This window comes from Polyodon spathula, chromosome 20 (genome assembly GCF_017654505.1).
Source record: "Polyodon spathula isolate WHYD16114869_AA chromosome 20, ASM1765450v1, whole genome shotgun sequence".
Lineage (NCBI taxonomy): Eukaryota > Metazoa > Chordata > Actinopteri > Acipenseriformes > Polyodontidae > Polyodon > Polyodon spathula.
The window spans coordinates 29,456,847-29,478,808 of record NC_054553.1 but is presented as its reverse complement, the minus strand read 5'-3'; the positions used below and the strand labels follow the sequence as shown (position 1 = coordinate 29,478,808).

Genomic DNA, 21,962 nt, shown 5'->3' with positions numbered 1-21,962 from the left:
AATGTCCCTTATAAAAGTTTCCCCTAGTAAAAGCATAGCAAAGTGTAACAATGCTTAGTGAAAGAATGCTAAAGCATAGGGAAGCAGAGTAACTTATTTAAAAAACACATGGCAAACCACGGTAAACTATGATAAACCATGGGAAAAGCATGGGAAACAGCAAAATTGTTGTGGGAAATTTATTGTGGGAAACTTTTATAAGGGGAACACTGTGTTTCTGCAGAGATGGAAAATGTAAAATGAAATCTGCATGTTAATCAAACTATATTTATTAAAATTCTGGTTTTGCTGCAGAAAGGTAAAAATAAGTATGGGCTTTGCATGCTATGCAACAAGAAGGTACTCACATGGCTAAGTGTTTGTGTAAAAAGCTCACTTACACTGAAAGGGTATTTCAGGACACACAACGGGACACAATTTAATTACCCTTCACATTCTCTTCAGATGACATCATTATCAAGTGCGTTAATTAGCAAACAGCCTTATTAGAACTAAATACATCTAATCCCTTTTCTGCTATACCACCAGAGAAGCAAAGAACTTAATTCTGCATTCAGTCAGATTGCTTTCTAATGGATTTATCACACACTGAGCAGAATCATCTGCCAGAGCAAAACACTGTTTCATTTTGCATTGCAATATTCGCTCAACCCTTATAAAAGTTTCCCTTAGTAAAAGCACAGCAAATGCAATGAAGCATATTTAAAAACATGGCTAACCATGGTAAGCTATGGCAAATGCATTGTATAACTGAGGGAAGCTGCAAAATGATTATGAACATTTACTGTGGTAAACATATATAAGAGAATATGGAGGATTTCTGAACACATGACCAAAGCAGACAGGAAAAGTAACACAGGATTATAAACCGTGGGTCTACAGAGAAGGCTGTACACTGTTTGCAAAGCTTTCCGCTCTTCCATGTCAGTTTATGGCTTTAATTCCAGGGGGGAATCAGTTTTAATTGTTTAAAAAAAAAAAAAAAGCTTGGAATAAACTTTGGAAACGAGACAGGGGAATAGATGCACCATGGAAGGGGGGGGGCCTTTTTATGAGTGCAAGGGTAGCTAATGGTTAGCAAAGGTGTAACTGAAGAGCAAACTGATCAGTGAATGAAACCAAGACCTCAGGGAGCTGCACTTGATGTCGTTAATCACTTGGAATGTGTTTGAAAGTACGAAGCAGGCTAGAAGACGACATTATCAGAGGATCGTTTTCTTGCCTGGAAAAAGGAAGAACAAACGAGCCTGTTTTGGGTGTTGAGGAATCAAAGCTTTTTATCTGCAGTGACTCATGGGCTTTTAGAGTAGTAATTATACTTCAGTGGAATGAGCGGCTTGACAGAAGGTGCCCCACTTCTTAACCAACATCAAACTCTTGAGCCATTCCGCAAGGGCAACGAGACTTGTGGGGTACTAACCCTGCCCATTCGCCAGCCCCAGTGACATCTGAATTGACTGCATGTCTACTGGGTTTGGTTTGAAATTGCATGATGCTTTCCTGGGGTATTTGTGTGGGTTAGTTTAGAGGGTGTGTGTGCCCTACCTGTCCACCGCAGGGTGGTAGAGAGGTCGGCTGTCCTGGGGGGAGAGGTAGCTGCAAGTGATGGATCCTCCTACCACTCGGATTCGGAACAGAACCCCAACATTCTAGAACAGGAACAAAGAAAAAGAATGAGTGTGTGAACCAAGAATGGGCCAAAACACAGCGGTCATAACTCACTACAAACTAAACCACGTGTGAGACTGACATGAAAACCGCTGCTCGCAGAGTTGCTGTGGTACAAAATCACATACATTGATGACACTTTAATATCTTCTGCAATTCCTGTGAGTTCTGAAGTCATTCATTTTGAATTCAGCCCTGTTAATTCACATGAGTTTAATTACCCGTATTCATTCCTTGCTACTTTGTAACACGTGATGCTGCTCATGTGTGTAAGGCATGCATGGGATCAACACTAACACTTCTCACAATCCTCTGGTGGCAGGGTAATGCATGCCTTATACATGTGACGAACATCAAGTGTTGCGAAGGAGCACGGAAATAATGCAGGAAATAAAAAAAAATAATAAAATGCATTTGAAGAACATATTTACTCAGTTATTGATGCAACCCCCCCCCCCCCCCCCCCCCCCGAACCCCCCCCCCCCCCCCCCCCCCCCCCCCCCCCCCCCCCCCCCAAAAAAAAAAATTATTTATTTGAAACCACTGACTTTGTTTAGTAGAATGGCATCTGTTTTTATAAATCCTGTTTTGGTCCTGGTAATTAAACCCCTTAATTCTGTGAGTTAATTAATCTTTTAACTTAGTGCAGCGAACAAAGCTGCTAAAACACAACAGTTAATTTACTTAACCCTAAAACCAGTTCCAAGACTTCACACTGCTCGCAGGATATTGTTCATGTATTAGCAGAAGAGAGAAAGCACACCACAGATTCGACTGACTGGGTGGACAATCCCATTAAGAGATTATTTTTTGATGAATAACATGAAACAGCCCCCTAAAGCTTTGGTTTTTTTCTATTTCATATCTTACAAAGAGAAAGACCCAGGCTAGATATGCAAATTGCAAAAGAAATAAAAAAAAGAATTGAGTAGTAGAAGGTAAAGCAGACTCTTGTAATAATCTAGATTGATCATGCACTAAATTCTCATTTGCTGTGTGAGGTGCTTCTTCGGCTCCAGGGGTCACGTGTGCATATCAGCGACCGTTGACTTTTGTTTGAAAAGAATGAATTATTTTTAAACAATTTAATGAACCTTCTTCGGCACTTGGGGCATTATTTGCTATTTCAAAACTTAGTTAGATAGTTTTGTTTTGTTTTTTAAATTAGTAGTCGCCAATTGTTTTTATAATTTTCTTCCCAATTTGCAATAGCCAATTATTTTTAGGCTCAGCTCACCGCTACCGCCCCCGCGCAGACTCTGGAGCGGTGAAGATGAACACATGCTGTCCTCCAAAGAGTGTGCCGTCAGCCGCCCGCTTCTTTACACACTGCAGACCCACCATGCCGCCACCTCAGAGCTACAGCATCGGAGGACAACGCAGCTCCGGGCAGCTTACAGACAAGCCTGCCGGCGCCCGGCCAGACCACAGGGGGGCGCTGGTGCGCGGTGACACCCCGGCTGATTTTTTTTAGGTAAAAATGCACATAATGTTATTCTCTTTTTATGTTCTGGAACTATAAACAGAAATGTATTTTATCAATCTGTGCAAAACACAACAGAAACGCAAGGCAGATTTAAACTCTGAACATTAGTAAATTGAGCAAACTAAACCCTGTGTGTGAGTTAAAGCCACATTTAACCATGCCGTTTTTAAAGTACTTCATGTACTGTTTATTTTTTTATTCCATTACTATGTATGGTGTTTGCAATCCCTCGGAGTGGCCCTGGGTTCTGGATATTGAATTAGTCTGATTGAATGGAAAGAAGACGGCTGCCCAGTGCAGGTGGTTTGGATCTCCAGTGAAACTCAAAGCAAGCCAGGTAGGGTACATTTAGAGAAAACTGACAACTCAGTTTTAGAGCAACACAACTTTAAATTACATTTGAAAATTATTTAATCCCACCAATCTGCTACTTAAAATCATTTGAATCACAGTATAATCCAAGACAGAGCAGAGACGCTACCTAAGAGACTGCATCAAAGGCTGTCCATGTGATGGGCTTTGCATTCTAAAACGATAACCTTTGAAAACTGCCAGCGCTGCCTCACCAGAGGGTCTGCACTTTGCATTGTGAAAGGAACACCTCCATATTCACACACACTGCTAACCATTACTGGCATACAGTACAATGTTGCATATCCAACCCCCTGTGGACTGCGGTACAGGCGGGAATGTGAAAAAGTTGGATTTGCGAACATCTATAGAAAAAGCATTTACACATCCATAAATAGGTTAGTGATTAAAAACAACACGCAAACTGCTTTAAACATGGGGACATTTTTTGCTTTAAAAGTAAGTAAATGTAAACAAGATTAATTAAGCTACAAATACAGTGTTGCTAAGTGGTTTGCTATAAGCCATCTCCACACAAAGCTTATATAAAAACAAAACCCCCCCCCCCCCCCCCCCCAAAAAAAAAAAAACACACGGTAAATGTACAGTAACCTGCCACTGATGTCTTCTTTCTTAACTCTAGAAGTCCCTGCCTCCCTGCTTCTGCTTTCTTAATATCTCTGTCACGGTACTTTGTGCTCTTTCTTGATATTGCTAACAGCCGATTAGCAGCTCGGTTTCAATTTTGCTTCGGCTATTTTAAACAAACAGCTGGTAAGCATTGTGTTTATGAAGCTTGCTTTGTTTAATTCAAATGCATTTAAAAGCTACAACAACATGCTGCCAATATCTGCAAGTGTGTGCTCGAGCATATAAACACATTGCACAAAAAAAGCTTTCTCGACTGGTGTATTGAAACATCACTGCCTCTCTTAAAGACGAATGCACCAAAAAGCTGATTGCTAGAACGCTTTCTTTCTGTTTCCATCGTGGAAGCTGCATGATTTAAGGTAGTATTCTGACTAATGGGCACCAAAGTCGCCCTGAATGCAGCTTAAAAACACAAGTAAACAAAAAATGATTCACTAAAAATGTTTATGTGAATCAGCATCCTTTAAATACTGTAACTCGTGAGTTATAACTTTGTGATTAGGGGTCTGTGTGCTTAGACATATATAATAAAGAAATAAGCTCCATAACTACATAATTAAACAATGCACATCACCACTATAGACATGATGCTTCCCAATAGCTGTGTTTGAGGTGGTTGTACGCCCTCTGATCCATTCAATAATTGTTTTCAGCATCTGTGTAATAGTTTGCTTAACACTTAATTCCAGGAAGGAGGCCAGATGCACCTCAGAAATGTCAATATGAGCTGTATTGGCAGCCTCAAGGCTGCCTGGTGTAAAGAATCAGTATTGCTTTATCTCAAACCGATTGACTCACCCAGACAAGACAAGCTGCAGGCAAACCAAATTCCTCTATGTGTAGCAACATCATTAAACGAATAGCAGAAATTATGCAATTGTAACAATCAATGTGAAAAAATTTTCATCCTTCTCTCCTTATTATCTGGGTCCATTGTCTACCCAAAGTGCTCAGGAGCAGGCAGTCCAACAGCTTTGTGTATTAACCTACTTCCATAACTGCTTGCAAAAGAAAAGCCTGCATCAGGACAGGGTGTGATCCATACAGAGGATGCATTTGACACACTGGCTGGCATCCGCAATGAAAACACTGATGACCTCTCGTCTGAGGCGATCTGTAATTAATGATACTGGGGGAAACGAGGCTTCTGGTTTTTACTCAAGACCGGCAGGCTGAAAACTAGAGGGACTTGGTAGCAGGTCACTGGCACAAGATCACTCGAGCATGGCAAGCGAGGAGCTGCCATACTGCGACGCCAGCTGTCCTTCTTGATGGAAGAAATCTGAAACAATTCCAGGGAGCAGCACTGCAGCTCAGGCTTATAAACCCGCGTGCCAATGGAGCTTCAATGACAGGTTTACTTCAGTCAGCTGGTGCTGAGTTCAAGAACGGCGGGCCCTAGCTGTCACTCACTTTTACAAGCCCTGGCCTCCCCATCTGGCTGGGAAATTCTTTAAACCGTGTTACTAAATCCCTGGGATTATTTTCTTTACTCTCTCGAACACAAACCAACGAAACTGACAGCGGCAGAAGGGTAATTAATCTCGTTTCGGCTACTCTACGTGCTGTCAGCAACACACATGGAAAACAGAAACCCAACAGCATGTTTTCTGATGCACTCCACCTTATTAGTGGCCTGGCAGCTACATTATCTATTGCGTCATCTTGGGTTCTCCTGGCTGTGGTGGCAGCTTCTTATGAATACGCCATTGTTAATTAGGACAGAGGACTGACCCCTGAAGATAATTGAATGTCTACAAATTTGAAACTTGAGTGTCTGCAACAAATCACAGGGCATGGCATGGCACACTTTGGGTTAAGATGTCTATCTGCTTGTGGATGTCCATTGAGCTTGATCCATACACAGGAACTTATTCAAACATACTAGAGTCACACTGCATAGTAACTGATGTTGTGTTCAGTGTTGTCATTTAGTTGTGTTCAAACAGTTCCCTTAACAAGTATATATGCATCCATTATAAACTGTTCATGTCAATGATTTGTGTAACATTCACTAGCAATCATGGTGGCTCATTTCAAATATGCAAAAATTATGACATTTGCAAATAATCAATGTCTGGTTTATCAGCGTCGATAATCACTTGAAGGTACGATTGATAAACAGATCATTCCGATCATCTGTGCATCTGGGTTTAATGCCCGGTAAACTGCAGATTAGCGAGACTGCCGTCGCGATGGGGTATCTAAATATAAACCTTTCATTTCAAAAACTGTTAGGCTGCTTGCTTTCAAATAGGAGCTGACAGATGAACGAGAACAGGCGCTCTAATGTGTGCTCACAGTGAAATCCTGTTACTGCAGTCTCTGCTCTGTGCAGGCTGACTGTTCTTTCAGTCCTCTTTGAAGATGGCTGTGGCAGTGCACGCAATGTAGACCTGCCTGGTGCGTGGAAATGTGCCTGCACAGAGATCTTTCTATTTGGACAGAGACACCCTCAGGGATGGAGCTCCGTGGTGTGTAACTCCACGTTTATACATGCGAGACGTCTGTTCTTAACCCCTGTGTGCTCCCGTCGCCCTGGAGCACTGTATGTCCCTGACCAGTTAGTCCCCTTAACATAAATCATCAGCTGCCTCTCAGCCAATCAAAATTCCTGAACATTCCAGCAACTTTACTCTAGTTGAACAACCTAAAAAAAAATGTATTTCCCGCTTTACTTTGACCTAAAGAACTTTTACAATAAGTTAGTACTATAAATCCAGGCGACTCTTACGGTACAGGAGTTTTATCTAAAGTGCTCTTTTAGAAAACTACTAAACTAATCTTTGTTGCATTAATTAGCTTCAAAAACGAGGCAATAAGCTTCTTAAGGCACACAGTACAAGATGCATGCTTTGTTTTTCAAAGGCTGCTTAAGAACAATATAAAACCCTTCACATAATCACACACTCACGCAGACGCAAAAGCATCCCACACATGGCCTCTTGTTCATTATCTTTGCATATTTTCACAGTTCTGTGCGTCTCCAGAATACTGCCAGGTTTCCGGTTTGTTTGGCGTTTTAATCGAGTCCTTAGACGAATAGGGCAGAATGAAAATGGATTGTTTTCTGAACACAGCGCCCACAGATCCTTCGACAGACACCTGCAAAAGTCTGGAAAAGGATCCTGTGCTGTAATCAGTTTCAATTTTCAGCAGAAATGTAATTTTTTTCGCTGATGGCTCACGATTATGATTTAAAGAGCTGAAATTTAGTTAAAATGGCAACTTCACGTTTCGAGGGGGAACACGAAATGCCACGCAGAGTAATGTTAGATTTCAGAAAGATCTGTAATACTGTGGAATTTGATTTTAACAGGTCTTTAAACATGCTGACAATGTTACAGTACAACCAACAGCCAACCATGTTGCTCTCCTGAGCATAGCAACACAATCATAAAAATAAAAGCACTCGCTATTGTTGTGTGCAATACATCTCTATAAATAATAGATCATAATTCATACCGATAACTTATTTAACAGTGTGTCACATGTGCAATAGAAGCTTCATTCTAAAGTTTCCCCGGGACAATAACCTTCGACAGCTCATGCAATTCAGTGAACAGCAAATTGAATTTGTACCTTATTTCCCCTGCAGTGGTTTCTGATCAGCACTGAATAGAACGCACTGAAATTCAATTGCTTTTGACATGCTGGTACAGTAGTGTTTAGCTGGTGGCGCCCAGCTGCTGCTCCTGAGCAGATTTTGTTGAAGAGTGCTGATCAAACAATTCACAGATATCAGCTGATATCTACCTTCCAGCCAGGCTCGGAAGGGCAATCGATTATCGTGATTTTTCCACAAGTTGTTTAGTCTTGATTTGGCATTGCACTGATCAGCGCCACTGCTATCGAGCTATCAAGCTCTTCCCTCTTTCTTACAAACATGTCCTTAAAGACATGTAAGGGGAGCGGGTGTTCAGTTCCAGGTAGTCAAACTGGGCATCGGATAATGAGTTTAAATCAGCCTCCTTCTATTGTGGCTTAAATTTAAAAAACAACCAAGTGGAAAACAAAGCTGTGAAAAAAGGAAACATAGTGTGAGAGAGCAAGAACAAGTTGCTAGGGAGACATTCAATGGGAGATAAAGCATGACTTGATGGTGATTGTTAGCCAATGGCTGGAAATGTAATTATTGTCTAAACTTACTGCCTGCACCACACTACTCACTAGAGTTGCTGAAGCTCATCAATTAATTGATCTCCATAGCTTTTAATTTGCAAGCCTCCATTCAACAGCGATATAACGAGGAATCACAGCATACTGTTACAAACGAAACTTGAAAACATGGACATATCTCCAAGCTTGTCAATCGTAAGACCTGTAGAAACCCTAAGAAGCCAGCAAAATGATTTGACAGTAGCATTTGTCTTCATATTTGTGCACATCCCTCGAAGCGCTCTGTAAAACACACCTGCGGCTGCGCCTCACTTATCATCAGATAGTACATTTTGCTGAGTATGCATTGCTGCAGCTGGTCCCAGGTGATCGCTCTGTCTTCTCTCATGAGGAAAGGGGGGCCGAACCTGGAACAGGAAAAACAAACACTTATTACACATTTCTGCTTCTTCATAAATCACTGTTATAACAGGGTTTATAATGTAATGGAGAAATGGAATGTTTCTGTGCATTGAGCAAATAAGCCATGCTGATTTTTACAAGCACGCCTCAGTTAGCACATGACAAACGCGTAGTTCTCATTCCCTGTGGTTTTTGCCTGTCCCATTTTCAAGTATGTTTACAGGTAGGTATATTATATAAAATATAATAATTTGCATACATGTGCTAGTGGTTTAAAACCCTATTGGAAAACTACAAAATCGCCTAAACCAAAAGCTTCACTTTCCACAGGGAAGAATAGGAAAAAAATGAAGCTATTATCCAGATTCTGTATCTCCATCTACATACAGCAATATCTCAGTAAGGCTCCTCATATCTATCACTTTGACAGGCTACATTTCATTGTGGGTTTCCTATTAAAATATATTAAATAGTCAAAGAAAAAAATGTTAATGATGATTGACAGCATACTTCCACAGCAAAGACTGATGGGCTATGCAGACACGAAACGTGAATCAGATTTGAATGCAGCTGCACTAAATTAACTTGAAATGCTTTTTGTGGGACTCCTGCTGTCACTACAGGCCCCCTGCAGCTGGACTTGATTTGAGTAAACATTTCAAATGCATTTCAATCACACAGGAACTGCCTCATCAGCTCATTAGCAAACTTTGAATCTCACGACTGTCAAGGAGTTAAATTGCTGCACATTCCGCATGCAAATCTTACTTTGCAAGAGCTCAAACGGTCTTTTTATTTATTCATTTCTTTGTTTTTTTTGTTCATTCATTTATGTATTTTATTCTCTCACCCTACCTCCTCCCCTCCAGGCAGACACACACTTTCGCAGTCTCCCTAAAGCTCTTGTTAGGGGCTGATCAAAACTTAAATGCTGTAGCTGGAGGAGACACAAAAATAACTGACAAGGCAAGCAAGATTAATGAGGCAGACTGGCTTAATGATTTGGACTGGAGTGAAGAATGCAAGCCCTGTTGTGTTTAGAGGTGTGAAGGACACTCAGACTCAGGTGGTGGTCTGTGGCAGTTTCATTGGGGCTGTGTACCAATGACAGAGCCACAGGTCCGGTGTCAAACAATCATGTCGAACTACAATGAGAAACTATGTTAAGGGAAAGAGGGAACTTGATTGAAGTCTATAAAATCTTAAATGGTATAGATAACGTTAACCCAAGTCACTACTTCAAATTTAGCACAGGGAATAGAACAAAAGGGAATAAATGCAAGTTGAGCAAAAGTACGTTTAGAAAAGAAGGAAGCCATTTATATTTATCAGTTATAAATGTATGGAAGCGCATACCAGGTGAAGTAGTCGGACTAAAACTCTGGGATCATTTAAAAAAAGACTTTGTGCTTTTAAATTAGTCCCCCCCAACACACACAAGAAGAAGAAGAAGAAGAAGAAGAAGAAGAAGAAGAAGAAGAAGAAGAAGAAGAAGAAGAAGAAGAAGAAGAGCAGTTCAAATCCAAAATCAGAAATAATGCTGGGACCCAAAACAAACAAACTCCTTGTCTTTTTTTTGTCATTCCGTTTGAAACAGAATTAGTGACATAACTATGATAATGCCAGCCACCTTAGGTCACAGGCACTAGTGTAGTCGAGAGTAAATCCTGGTCACCTGAGTTTAGCCACTTCTTATTAAAGGAGTATAGTGTTTACTTCCTCCTACTCTATTGTGATAAGCAAATCTTGGCATTATCACGGGTTAAAACTGAGGCATATTCCAATTTAATACACAAAGCGACTTGGGCACATTTAACGATGGGCAGAATCCCTTTCGATTAACTTTTAACCCACAATTCGGTATGACCACCACAACTGATATGCACATAAGGGCGTCTCTGCACACCCTTGGTGCCTATCATACCACTGCACGGCCTGCATCACCAAAAAAGGTTTTGCCCACTTCTTTTACCATCACACAATGGTCACAGGTCAAAGTTGTTGGATGTGTAAACACATAGTAGACACGCTGTTTCACACGTCACAGCAAGTCGGGTTAAGCTGTAGTGAAATTCAGAGGGCACACACTATCTATTTAATAAAAGTCAACCAGGAAAACGCCTGGCACTGTCAGCTTCTCAGCCCAACAGCTTTAGGCAGTGAAACAGTCAGCCTGCCAGTAGCGGTGCAGCCAATCTGACAGCTGTGTGATTCAAGGGGAGCTGTCAGCCTCCTGGTCTTGAGCTAGGCAAGGCAGCCTGCATCTTATTCAGATGTCTCATATTGCACCTACAGCATTCAGATGTTCAGGCTCCCCAGCGCAAAATGCATTGAAGAAAACCGCTTCACATTTTCACCAGCCATTGCTTGCATTTCCAGGAGTTCAGATTATTTTGATATCGGCCAGCAGTGTACTTAAACTGATCAGTTTGGAAGCCAATAGCACCAGTGTTATGCATTTAGCATAGTGCACCATGGTGTGCCTTGTTTAATAATAAGCTTTACCATACCTCACTATTCTGCTTTGTTACATTGCTGTGCTTTCACTGTGGTAAACCTTTATAAGGGATTAAACAAAAGGTTCTGGGGTTTTTGTGCACAGGATGACATTGACACAGAGGATTCTCTTGAAATAATGGAGTGAAAGCTTTGTGAATGGGGACCTGCATGAGTCACATCATCAGTGAGAGGTGGTGCTGAGGAAGTTCCATACCAGCTGACTCATAGAGCCACAGCAGGACGAGGAGAGGGCTGTGAGCCAGCGGTATAATCAAGGGCTAGCAATGACATCATAACCCACATGACAATAAGGCCCGCTGGCATAAACAAGCGAGCTGATAATAACTTCTCCTTCGGCTTCATATGAAGTGTGTGACTCAGATGAAACACTTTCAGGTGTGGGGCAATGTGTTCAAATGAACCTCTTGCTTGTTACCTTCGCCCTCTCGGCAACGTAATGGATTTGCCTTGGAGTATCAATGGCAGACAATGGGATTGGAGCTCTGCTGTACACAGCTTCAAGTTATTATTGCTTTTACCTTTCACTGGCGTTTGCAGTGTTTCCAAGTGAGCATGCAGCTCTCAGCCACGTTTTAGTACTGCTGTGCAATCCTACAGCAATTCTCTCATTCGTGGAAGTCTTGAGGCTGTCCCCCTTGAACTTTGCTGTTCCCACCTTCTCTGCAGTGCAGCACAGTATATTAAACACCCCGCTATCTAATAGTCCCAGGCTTTACTCAGAGTGTCATAAACAAGTATATTTAATTACTATGCAATTAGCCATGTGCTGAAGTTTAATTACATGTTGATAAAGTTAATAGATCTATCATGCATGTGTGTATCTATATCATCTGTACTATGATGAATATGTTTGTTGAAACTGATATGTAAAGCTACTAATGCCCTATTCAGGCAATCATCACAATTTAAAAAAGTGATTGTGAATTGCAATATGGTTTAAAAACACATTATTTAGGCAGTGTGGATAGCTTATAAAATAATATTAGTAACGCTGCATACAGGTCTTGCGTGTCTTTTTTTACAGGAGCAAGTCTCAAAAAGCATACTCACAAAAAAAAAACATACAAACATACATATGAAATAGGAGCTCAAATGACAGTCTAATGATAGATACACACACACGGCATATCTATTGACATGTTTATTAACATGCAACTCAACTTCAACACATGGTTAATTGCTTAATAATGAAATACTTATTTATGACAGTCAAAATAAAGCGCTCTGGAGCCCTGCCCCCTGAGCAGGCTCTTGTATAGCCTGTGCTCTGCAGGCTGTGATTACCTGACCACTTGCTCTCCAGACCCTGCCGCGTTGCAGATGAGAAGCAGAACCTTCCCAGAGTTGCTGTGGTTCAGGAACTCCGAGGATAAAGTGCCTGTGGGAGGTAACCTTTGACCTTCAGGACCGGAGGAATATGGGGACGAGGGCAGGCTGTGATGGTAACCTGGAACAGAAGAAAGAACAGTAAGCCAGGGTTTAGTATACTGAACAGGGGAGCAGACCAAAACGATTTCTGGAACAGGTGCTCCATGCAAGAGGTGATGAAATGCATTCTTCAGTAAATTCTCACTGCTAAGACTATAATGCAGTTGTGTGTGTGTGAGACATACATTATGAAATTCCACAAAGAACAAATATGGTCATTCTTATTAACAAGGCAGTGCAGTCCTCGCTTTTTAAACTGAAAAACGTTATCATCTGTGGTATCTGTGTCATCTGATTATTTAAAAAAAAATGCTGCAATTAATCAAAGACCTTAACACAGAGAATGAAAGAAAAAAAGATGAGTACAGATATGCATCTCTACACAAGCATATTTCTAACATTATCCGAGGGTTTAATTAAAAGTTCTTGTCTTGCCTCACAAGGTAATTAATCACTGCCGTCGCATTGTATCATGCTTATATCTTCAGGTTGCAAGGTTTCCGTTTCATATTGGCTGTGTAATTAGCAATGTATTCTGCTGGATCAGGGCTTTCTCTGACCAGACACAAGCCACACTACTCCAATGAGAATCACTGCTCCCTCACAGAGCTGCACACAACACTCCAATGAGAATCACTACTCCCTCACAGAGCTGCACACACCACCCAGTCCTGCACACAAGCATGGTTCTTGAACAACTCCCTTGAGATTTTTTTTTTTTTTACGAAAATGGTCAGGCCAGCAATCTGAGCAACCGGGCACCTGCTGGAGTGATTCTCAGAACAGGTCAGAGCTCCAGCACAACAGTTAATAAGATGCCACACTGTAGCTCTTTAATACTCTGTTCACATGACCCAAACAGTGTGCAACTTGATTGCAATTCACTTCATTCAGAATCACGTTTTCAACACCTGATGATTGCTCATGATATGGGTAGTGTGAGTCGGGTATTAGTGATGACGGTCTGGCCAAATCCAGGCAAAACTATTGACCTAAAGCAGCTGTAGCATTTGGGTTAGGGTTAGGGTTAGGGTTAGGGTTAGGGTTAGCGTTAGCGTTGGCGTTAGGGTTGGCGTTAGGGTTAGCATTAGGGTTAGGGTTAGGGTTAGGGTTAGGGTTAGGGTTAGGATTAGTGTTAGGGTTAGGGTTAGGGTTAGGGTTAGCGTTAGGGTTATAATCAGGGTTGAAGTACCTTTCAGTTTGGGAAGAAAGCTGACCTCCAAGAGGCACAAGCCACCTGGGAACTCATGACAAATCTTAACTCATTGTTTCTTGTTTCTATGAACTGTCTTTCATGGGCAAAGGGAGGTAAAAGAGCTCCTATGCTTTTATTTTAGATTTTTTAATTAAGATTATTGAATTCAGTAGCCTTCGCTTACCTGGTAGTCTACAGTGCTGAGCTGTTCTCTCTGCTGAAATGAGATACATATAGATGTGGGTTTTTAAGCAGTACCTTGAATCTAAATATACTTTTATTACAATGTAAAGCAGTGCATAACATTGAACGCTAGCTAGAGCTGGGACTACCCAAAGTGTAGCAAAACCTGGTAAATCACTGAGAAGCACGGTAAAGGACAGTGATGCGTTGAGGTAAGGTCTTTTATTTGATGTGCATTGAACAAAATGCTTTCAGCGTGTTAAGAAATCCTACCGCATACTGTACAGCAGCTGCAAAAAAAAAAATCATAAATGAAACATGATGTTCAATTGAAGATCAGCCTGTCCTGTTTATTTAAGGTCTTTAATATGCATTCGGCTCTCAAGATAAGACTGCTGCTATCAGGAAGCAATAGTGCTTTCTTGAAACAACAGACAAGCACTGAGCCATCCGAGGAGAAGATCAGTAAGTCTCTAATCCAAACGCTTCAAGGGCAATAAAATAGAACCTGCTACTTTTCAAAACGCTGGTGTCAGAACCTTATTTGATACACACAGAGCTTCTCTCCAATTAGAGGAAATATCTTGTATCTACCAATACTAGGAAAATAAGCTGAAATGGAAACTGGCATCTACGCTGTGTTGAAAACCGCTCCGGTGCTATTTTTGGGAGTAGAGTCACAACACTGTTTCAGCCACGTGTGTGTGGTGTTCTTTAAGAAGGGTTCTTTACATTAACAACACAAATTCTTCTTCTTTCTTCTTCTTCTTCTTCTTCTTCTTCTTCTTCTTCTTCTTCCTGTTTTATTGTTTGCTTGTGTCACGGCTCTGGCTGGCAGACAGGCCAGGCCTGATGTAATTTGTAAAGCTTGTTGACAAGGAATTCATTAGGAAGCATTACTCATGCATCAACCTGATGAGGTCATAATGAAAATGCAGCTGCCAGACCCAGCTATACACAAGGAGCTGCTTTTCTCTGTTGCAAATCCAAACATGCATCAAGGCTGAACTTCTTTTAATAAAATATTGATGTCTTATTTTGCCTTATCCCACATGTTGCATGAACAGGTTAGTGCTTACTCTCCAGCCCAACCAGTGCCCTTAGAATACTACCGAGGACAAAAACTAGCATCTCTCTATCAAGAATGGGAAACAACCTCAGGGCTTCATTTTAATTATGTAAGGGAAAAAAAACCAATATTAATAATAGACAACTTCAGGAAATAACTTGTTCACAGGGCAGTTTAAGTTTTGTAACATTTTTTGTTTGTAATCCTCTCACAGGAAAAAAAAAAAAAAGGCAAACTTTTCACTCATTTTAAAATCTCAGCAAATAATAAAAAAGTTAAAAGTAAAACAAAATGAACTAGCAAGCCTTGAAAAGCTATTCAAATACATGGGCAGTAAAGTTTCCTTCAAGTTCTGACAGCTTCCATCTTTTCAACTTCAGCCTGATTGATTTGCTTCTCTCAGACTTTCCCTAGACTGACACAGCCTGTCTGTAATCTCCAGCCCACATCAGCAATCCTTTCCAGACAATTAATGGAGAGACAGCTCGTGCATCATCTAATCTGGCCTGCTGATCACCAAGTCTTTGGACAGAGGGAAGTGACAATGACTAATAAAAAAAAAATAGCAGTTTTGGAAAAAGTTACTGAAGAATTTCCCTTTGTTTTGATGATTAAGAAACTCATTCCACATTCAAAATGAAGAGCCTCCCTCCCCCCGTCTAAAATATATATATTTTTGTCCACAATCATGCAACAAATGTTGTGTAAAAATCTGTTTTTTGGATAACGTTAGCAGCACGCTAGAGCCAAGCCTAAAAGATTCCACCACCGTCTGCCGCATTTTTCATTTCAGCTAAAATGAATCTTCCAGAGGATGAATTAAAACAACCAGCTTTAAATTTCCCAGAGGACAAGCGTAATCGCTTCAGCTGAAACAGGAGGTGCAGGATCTCTAGCAATACAACACTGCCAATAAACCGAGCAGAAAGCAAACCCTTATCTAGAGCTGAGCCCCCATTCCTTGAGGGAACGCAGCGGAGGAATTTCTAATCAAAATGAACAAAACCTGGAAAGGAATGCAAATGTACAAACTTATATATCGTTGATGTCTAAAACAAAAACCTTCTACAAATACAGCATAGTTTTTATTTTATTCTGTGCATCAACCAAGAAGGTGCGTATTAGACACGGATCTTGGACCGCTTTACTAGAGTAAAGACTGCAGTATATTCTAGGAAATAATTTGGTACTGATCTGAAAGTTTATTCATGCTACTAAGATCCAATAACATTCTACTTTTGTACAGAAACATCCCTTGAAACATGTGCTGTGGGGTTGTATGTTTTGTTGTAAGGTTTTGAGCCAAAAATCCAGCCTCTCTTGGGCAGGTTGCCTTTCCTCCTTCCCCTTCAGGACCCAGGCAAGTAATGTTTCGCTTCGCTAATCTTAATTCCTGACGGACGCTGGTGTGGGAAGCATCTGTTTCCTCCTACACCCCCTCCCCACCCCCCACCCGAGATCTATCTTGTGAAACTGTACCTTATCGAGCCCTTCTTAATAAACTTCAAATTGAAGGATTTATCAGCCCCCGGGCTGAAATGACTCAGGGCTTCTCTGCAGTACCTTCCTGATAATAAAACTGCTGCAGTCGGCAAGTGGTTGTTTGATTCAATCTCCCTGCATCTCTGCTGGGGTACCAGAGGCATTGATCTGTAAATTAGAGTGTCAGGTTCACACCAATGATTATACAGAGAAGCTTGCCAGTAGAGCGGTCCATACGCTGCAGGAGCACACCTGTTGAAACGGCCATGCACTGGGACAGAAGTAATGCCGTCATTTGGAAATGGGGCATTGTTTGCCATGATTACCCCAATCAACCCAATCAAATCTCTAAATCTCTGTTCTTAAACAGTCAATTGTCTCCTCTTCAAATACATGCATGTGATTTTGATGGGCCAGCCATGTCGCAAGGGCACACCAATGCAATTGTATTTATTTGCAACCGGTGCAGCAATTTTACCCCTCTGCCATTTTGACTGCCAAGAATGTTTTTCTGTATAAAAAGTCAGATCTGCTGATAACAGCAATTTCATCTACTCCCTATTGAATATTATTAATAGCACTGCCATATGGGTCTCCTTTTCAACAAAAGAAGAAAAATGATTTATTATTGATGTATTTATTTTTTCAAAATTGGTATATGCAAAATTGGAATAAGCTGCACTTTAGACTTTACAATAGAGTTTACTAATCTGCGGCATCACAGAGATTCCAACTCTCTGGAGACTTGAAGAGTGTGGCTGCTTTTCTTAGTGAAAAAAAGGCAAGCTGTATATTAGATGATGAACCAGTGCCAGTGTGATGGAAACATGCCAACAAGGGTACACATGAATAAAGTGACCGAAAGTATATCGTATTTCCAGTTTAAGTTCAAACACTTTCAAATACCATTCAAAACTATAACACATCCACAGCAGCAAGCAGGTAGCTCTTTTCTTTTCTTGCTTTTCCTTAAACCATCCAGAAGAACGATACCCACACTCAACACTCCTTCCATTCCAGACCCATTCCCAAGTGTTGCTTTTCATTAAAGGCAACTCTGAGTGAAGCGACCTCAGAGCTTACAGACTCTTGATGGGAAGATCACCTTCTGCCATGTAAAAAGTAATTGAAGAGTAATCCGGTGAGGTCCATCGTTCACCATGGGACCATCCCAAAATTCCATTACAAGCTGGGCACCGAGAGTCATTAACGTGTCAGGGAAGGCAGCCGGGAGTACGTATGGGAGTGAATCTGGGGCCACAGCTACCCCAGGGATTCGTTTTGATGATGCTGCTGTCCTCATAGCATCTTTGAAGAAGTGCCAAAAGATAAAAACAAAGGTAAACTGGGATGAAGGTCATTGATCCTTTTACCATTTAGCAGAAATGCCCTACATTTATCTTTTAATAGCTGCCACCTTTTTCTTTCAAACTGCTATAAAAGAGAAGCAGAGCCACACTGAGCATATTCATGCATACAAGACAGCCAAGTAAGAATAAAATGATCAGGCCTATACAGGTGGGCTATGAAAATGGCCAGGTTTGGTCCCATTTGGGCCATTATTAATATAAGTAACACTTCACATATACATTCTTACTGTATTTACTTTAGAGTATAATTTCTTACTGTTGTAAGAATATACATTCATTCTGTATTTAACACATATTTTTACCTGAGTGAACAGTATTACATTCTCATAATGCCTTATTTATACTGAGCAAATGTACCAGCCTAGTACGGAAATCTATTAGTTTTGCGATATTAATTATTCAACAATAAAATATATTTTCACTGAAGAAGAAAGGCGTTTCCCCCTGCAGCGCACACCACTCTTGCAAAGCCAAACAGACCTCTGTAGTGTAAATGTGTGTATGATCATTTAAATGATACAGTACTCCTGGAATCCACCAGTGCATTGACTCTCCAAACACTTAATAGAGCGACAGAGAGCTGTCCTGGATTTCCCCAGACCTCCCTTTCCAAACAGCGACGCAGCTGAACTGCAATGGGGAATTAATGGTTCTTACTGCAGAGAAATGGTGGAGAAAGGGCATCTACAATGAAAGCCATTGGTACAGTGTTAGAAATTTTTGACCAATGGAACCAAATCACAGTGGAAGTGCATTGTATCCATGATACCCTATCAGATCCAGTATACCAGGGTATTGTATCAAGCCCACTAAGCCTTTGCTGGAAGTTCTGTAAAAGGTTATATGCAATACACTAGGATTATAATGCAGCTGCTCGAAGGTTATTGAAACTCTCGGGCGGTGTATCATTACAAGCTGCTTCATCGTTACCAAAAAAAAAAAATAACAATCTTCTGAACCAATTATTCGCAGCTGATGTAATAAGCACACATTCTAAGACTGGCCCAGGGACGTTAGCTCCCCCTGTGTAAACGGTACTTTTGTTTCTTGCAAAGATCATCTCCCATTTCACAAGTTGCCTCTGCTGTTCAAGGCACTCTACTGAGATCTCTAAATGATGAATGTAGGGATTTTTCTATTACTTGAAAACAAAGCAAAGACTGTGTCAGCTTCTGATCATCCGCGTTTACTATTCCCTGTCTCTATATCAGACTCATGTGTGTGCTTAAGAAACAAGCGGGTATTAAATAAAAGATATCAGTTGTCTTGCTATCCTGGTAGCCTGTAACTATTTCACTTGCTAGGGTCATTCACCTCATTAGCTGCAAAACATGTCAGTCATTAGGGGAAGCAGCTGGTTGGTTAACGACACAAAATAAGGTGAAATGATGAAGGAAGTGCACGACTACCTGAAAGTAAGGCTTCAATGAAAATGAATGACATTTGTGGACCACAGCAGAAGATGCATCATTGTGCAGTGATGGTGTGCCAGTCACAAGACTAGGGTGCTCTTTGAAAGCTGCAATGGCAATGATTAGAATAGCAGCCTCTTATTCTTTCAGATGCTCTTTAAAAATGTGCTTCCGGAAAAGATTCATAATTTGCTCTAAAGAGGATTAATTTCAAAGCGCTAGAACTGAACAAGCAGCGTTGTTTTTGTACCATTTTAAAAGCATCTCCTTTTAGCACAATCAACCATTTTTGCCTCCACTGCACCTTTATGGTGTCATGTATAACCTCTCATTGCTGCAGGTATGTTTGTGATAAAGCGGAGTGCACAGACGATTGGAAGAACGCAGTATACTGAGGGGAGGGTCGTTACATTTCAGTGAAAAACATTTGATGAGTAATTGCTTTGGCACTTGTTTTTGAAGAGGCCCAGTATGGGGGGCCCAGATGGAAACAAAGGTCAGCTAGAGATGATTAAACGTTTTTTTTTTTGTTTTCCAACAGGCGTTGCTTTGGGGACACATCCATAGTTACAATGACCTCATCTTTCGTTTGTGTGATTTCCCAATTGCGTTTGAAAGACACAAATACCTTGAATACAGGTGTAGCCACAGTGAAGGTTGAACTGTATGCTAAGACTTGGAAAATGAACAGGGCTTCATTCAAGTAACTGATTAGCCTCATAGTACATCCTTTAATGTTTCACTCAGTGTTGAAGGTCTCAAGATGGGTGGTCTCCTGTCATAACAGTCTATAGCCTGGCCGTTGTTTAAGTTTTAGTTACACAGTAAATGGTAACACCAACCACCCTGCTCTACACCAGATATTTTATTTTAATACTGATTTTCTCCCCAATTTAGAACGTCCAATTATTTTTTTCCCGTCACCGCTGCAATTCCCCACTCAGATCAGAAGAACTGGTTCTGCTGTGAGGCGGAGAAACAGTACCTTCCGGTTTTGCTTCCTTGAACCGCAGGAGGGCCAGAATCCCCAGCAAAGGCGGATCACTTTACACAGCCAGGACGCAAACCTGCTCATCTGGTAAAACCCTGGCACACCACACAGCCAGAAATGATTTTCTTTTGTCATGCTGGCAGTACCTGAGACCCGGGCAGATCCTCCCCTGCTGACAACAGGGGGCGCTTGGAACGCGTAGATGTTGTCACTCTCAGCGATGCTGGTTAGCTCCTCATCATTGAAGAACGAGCGCTGGAACCCGGTGGAGTAGACCTCTGCCAGAATCACCTGGGAGACACAACATCAATTTAAAACCAGGGACCCTGCCATGGACAAGCATGGACAGGGACCCTGCCAGGACAGACCAGACATAGCAATCTGAGTCAAAATCAGACCAGACATAGCAATCTGAGTCATAATCACAAAGCAATAAACTAAATACAAAACTGCTTTGTAAATAAATATTTTGGAGGAAAAAAACGCAGTTAGGTTAGGTAAGGAACTGCATGGGGCAATGCATTGTGTTTCCACCCTCCGTAGCGTCACATCAGGGTCAATGGTTAAACCTTCCATTGGAGGCCAGTAGGCTGCAATACAGACTGTAAGAGGCATACATCAGTCCACTCACTTCATCACCCCACCCAAGGTGAAACTAGAGCATGTTGTTGTTTCTTTAGCAGTCTGAGCAAGGGTTGGCATGTTCTGAATTGTGTGGCGATCTTGTGATCATGGTTGGGGTCAATTCCTGTTTTTCAACTCCAATTCCATTTCCAACTTTTTTTTAATCAACTCCCAATTCCAATTCTTTTGAAGGAATTCGAATTGATATTTTAAGAGATTTTTTTAAGAGAAATCATTTTTTTGGTTGTTCAACTGCTTTCAGCTCGAAGCCAATTTAACTGACTAACAATGACTTCAATGTTAGTAATTTTTGAGAGAAGCTCCTTTTAAAAGAATGCTGCTAATTGCAATTTTGGTCAATGATGTGTTAGAAGCAATCAAAAGGGAATTGGAAAAGGAATTAAAAAAGAGGAATGGACCCCAACCCTGCTTGTGATGTGGACTCAGGCCCTCAAGACTCATTTCAATTGGGCATCTAACCAGGATTTGAACTCAGGCCTCTGGAAGAAAAAGTCTAGTGAATAAGATGACTACACCCCTTCAACCCCCCCCCCCCCCCCCCCACCCCAAATGTATGCTTCTAACCAAAGTTCAACATGCTCCCTAATCAGCAAGAAAGGAACAACCCATGAACTAGCATTCCAAACTGAGCACAGGCACCTGCTTATTAACCAGCTTCAGATTATTCCATGCAAGGAAGGAAAACCCAGTTGATGTGACACTGAACTGTAAAAGGCAATCAGACACGAAGCCAGATTGAAATCCAACCCGAGAACAAGCATCATCCATTTTCCCCTGACAGGCGTGCTCCAGTGAATTGCAAAGCATTTCCACAAAATGCTATTTAATGTGGTTTAGGGATGAAGAAGCCACATGCTTTGAATGTATTTAAAACGGAGCTCCGAGATGCTCCGGCTCTTGCACTGTAGGATCTCTAGATGATCGATGGCTGGCTTGCTGCACTATTTAACAGGGCAGGGCTGTTAGCCGCTTAGCCATCTCCATCTGATC

The 21,962-nt window shown here is 41.3% G+C and overlaps 1 protein-coding gene across 4 annotated transcripts in view; it reads right to left on the bottom strand.

The window, feature by feature from the left end:
• LOC121295861 (ubiquitin carboxyl-terminal hydrolase 43-like) overlaps positions 1-21,962 on the bottom strand; it is an 84,216-nt gene that overhangs the window by 10,474 nt on the left and 51,780 nt on the right. For 2 of the 4 annotated variants that reach the window (XM_041220963.1, XM_041220964.1), the window contains exons 6-10: positions 20,474-20,618; positions 14,005-14,037; positions 12,482-12,644; positions 8,571-8,682; positions 1,546-1,649 (exon numbers count right to left, since the gene is read on the bottom strand). In XM_041220963.1, coding sequence (XP_041076897.1) covers positions 1,546-1,649; positions 8,571-8,682; positions 12,482-12,644; positions 14,005-14,037; positions 20,474-20,618 — 557 coding nt within the window. The remainder of the gene's footprint in view (positions 1-1,545; positions 1,650-8,570; positions 8,683-12,481; positions 12,645-14,004; positions 14,038-20,473; positions 20,619-21,962) is intronic. The other 2 variants (XM_041220965.1, XM_041220966.1) reach the window with 2 other exon arrangements.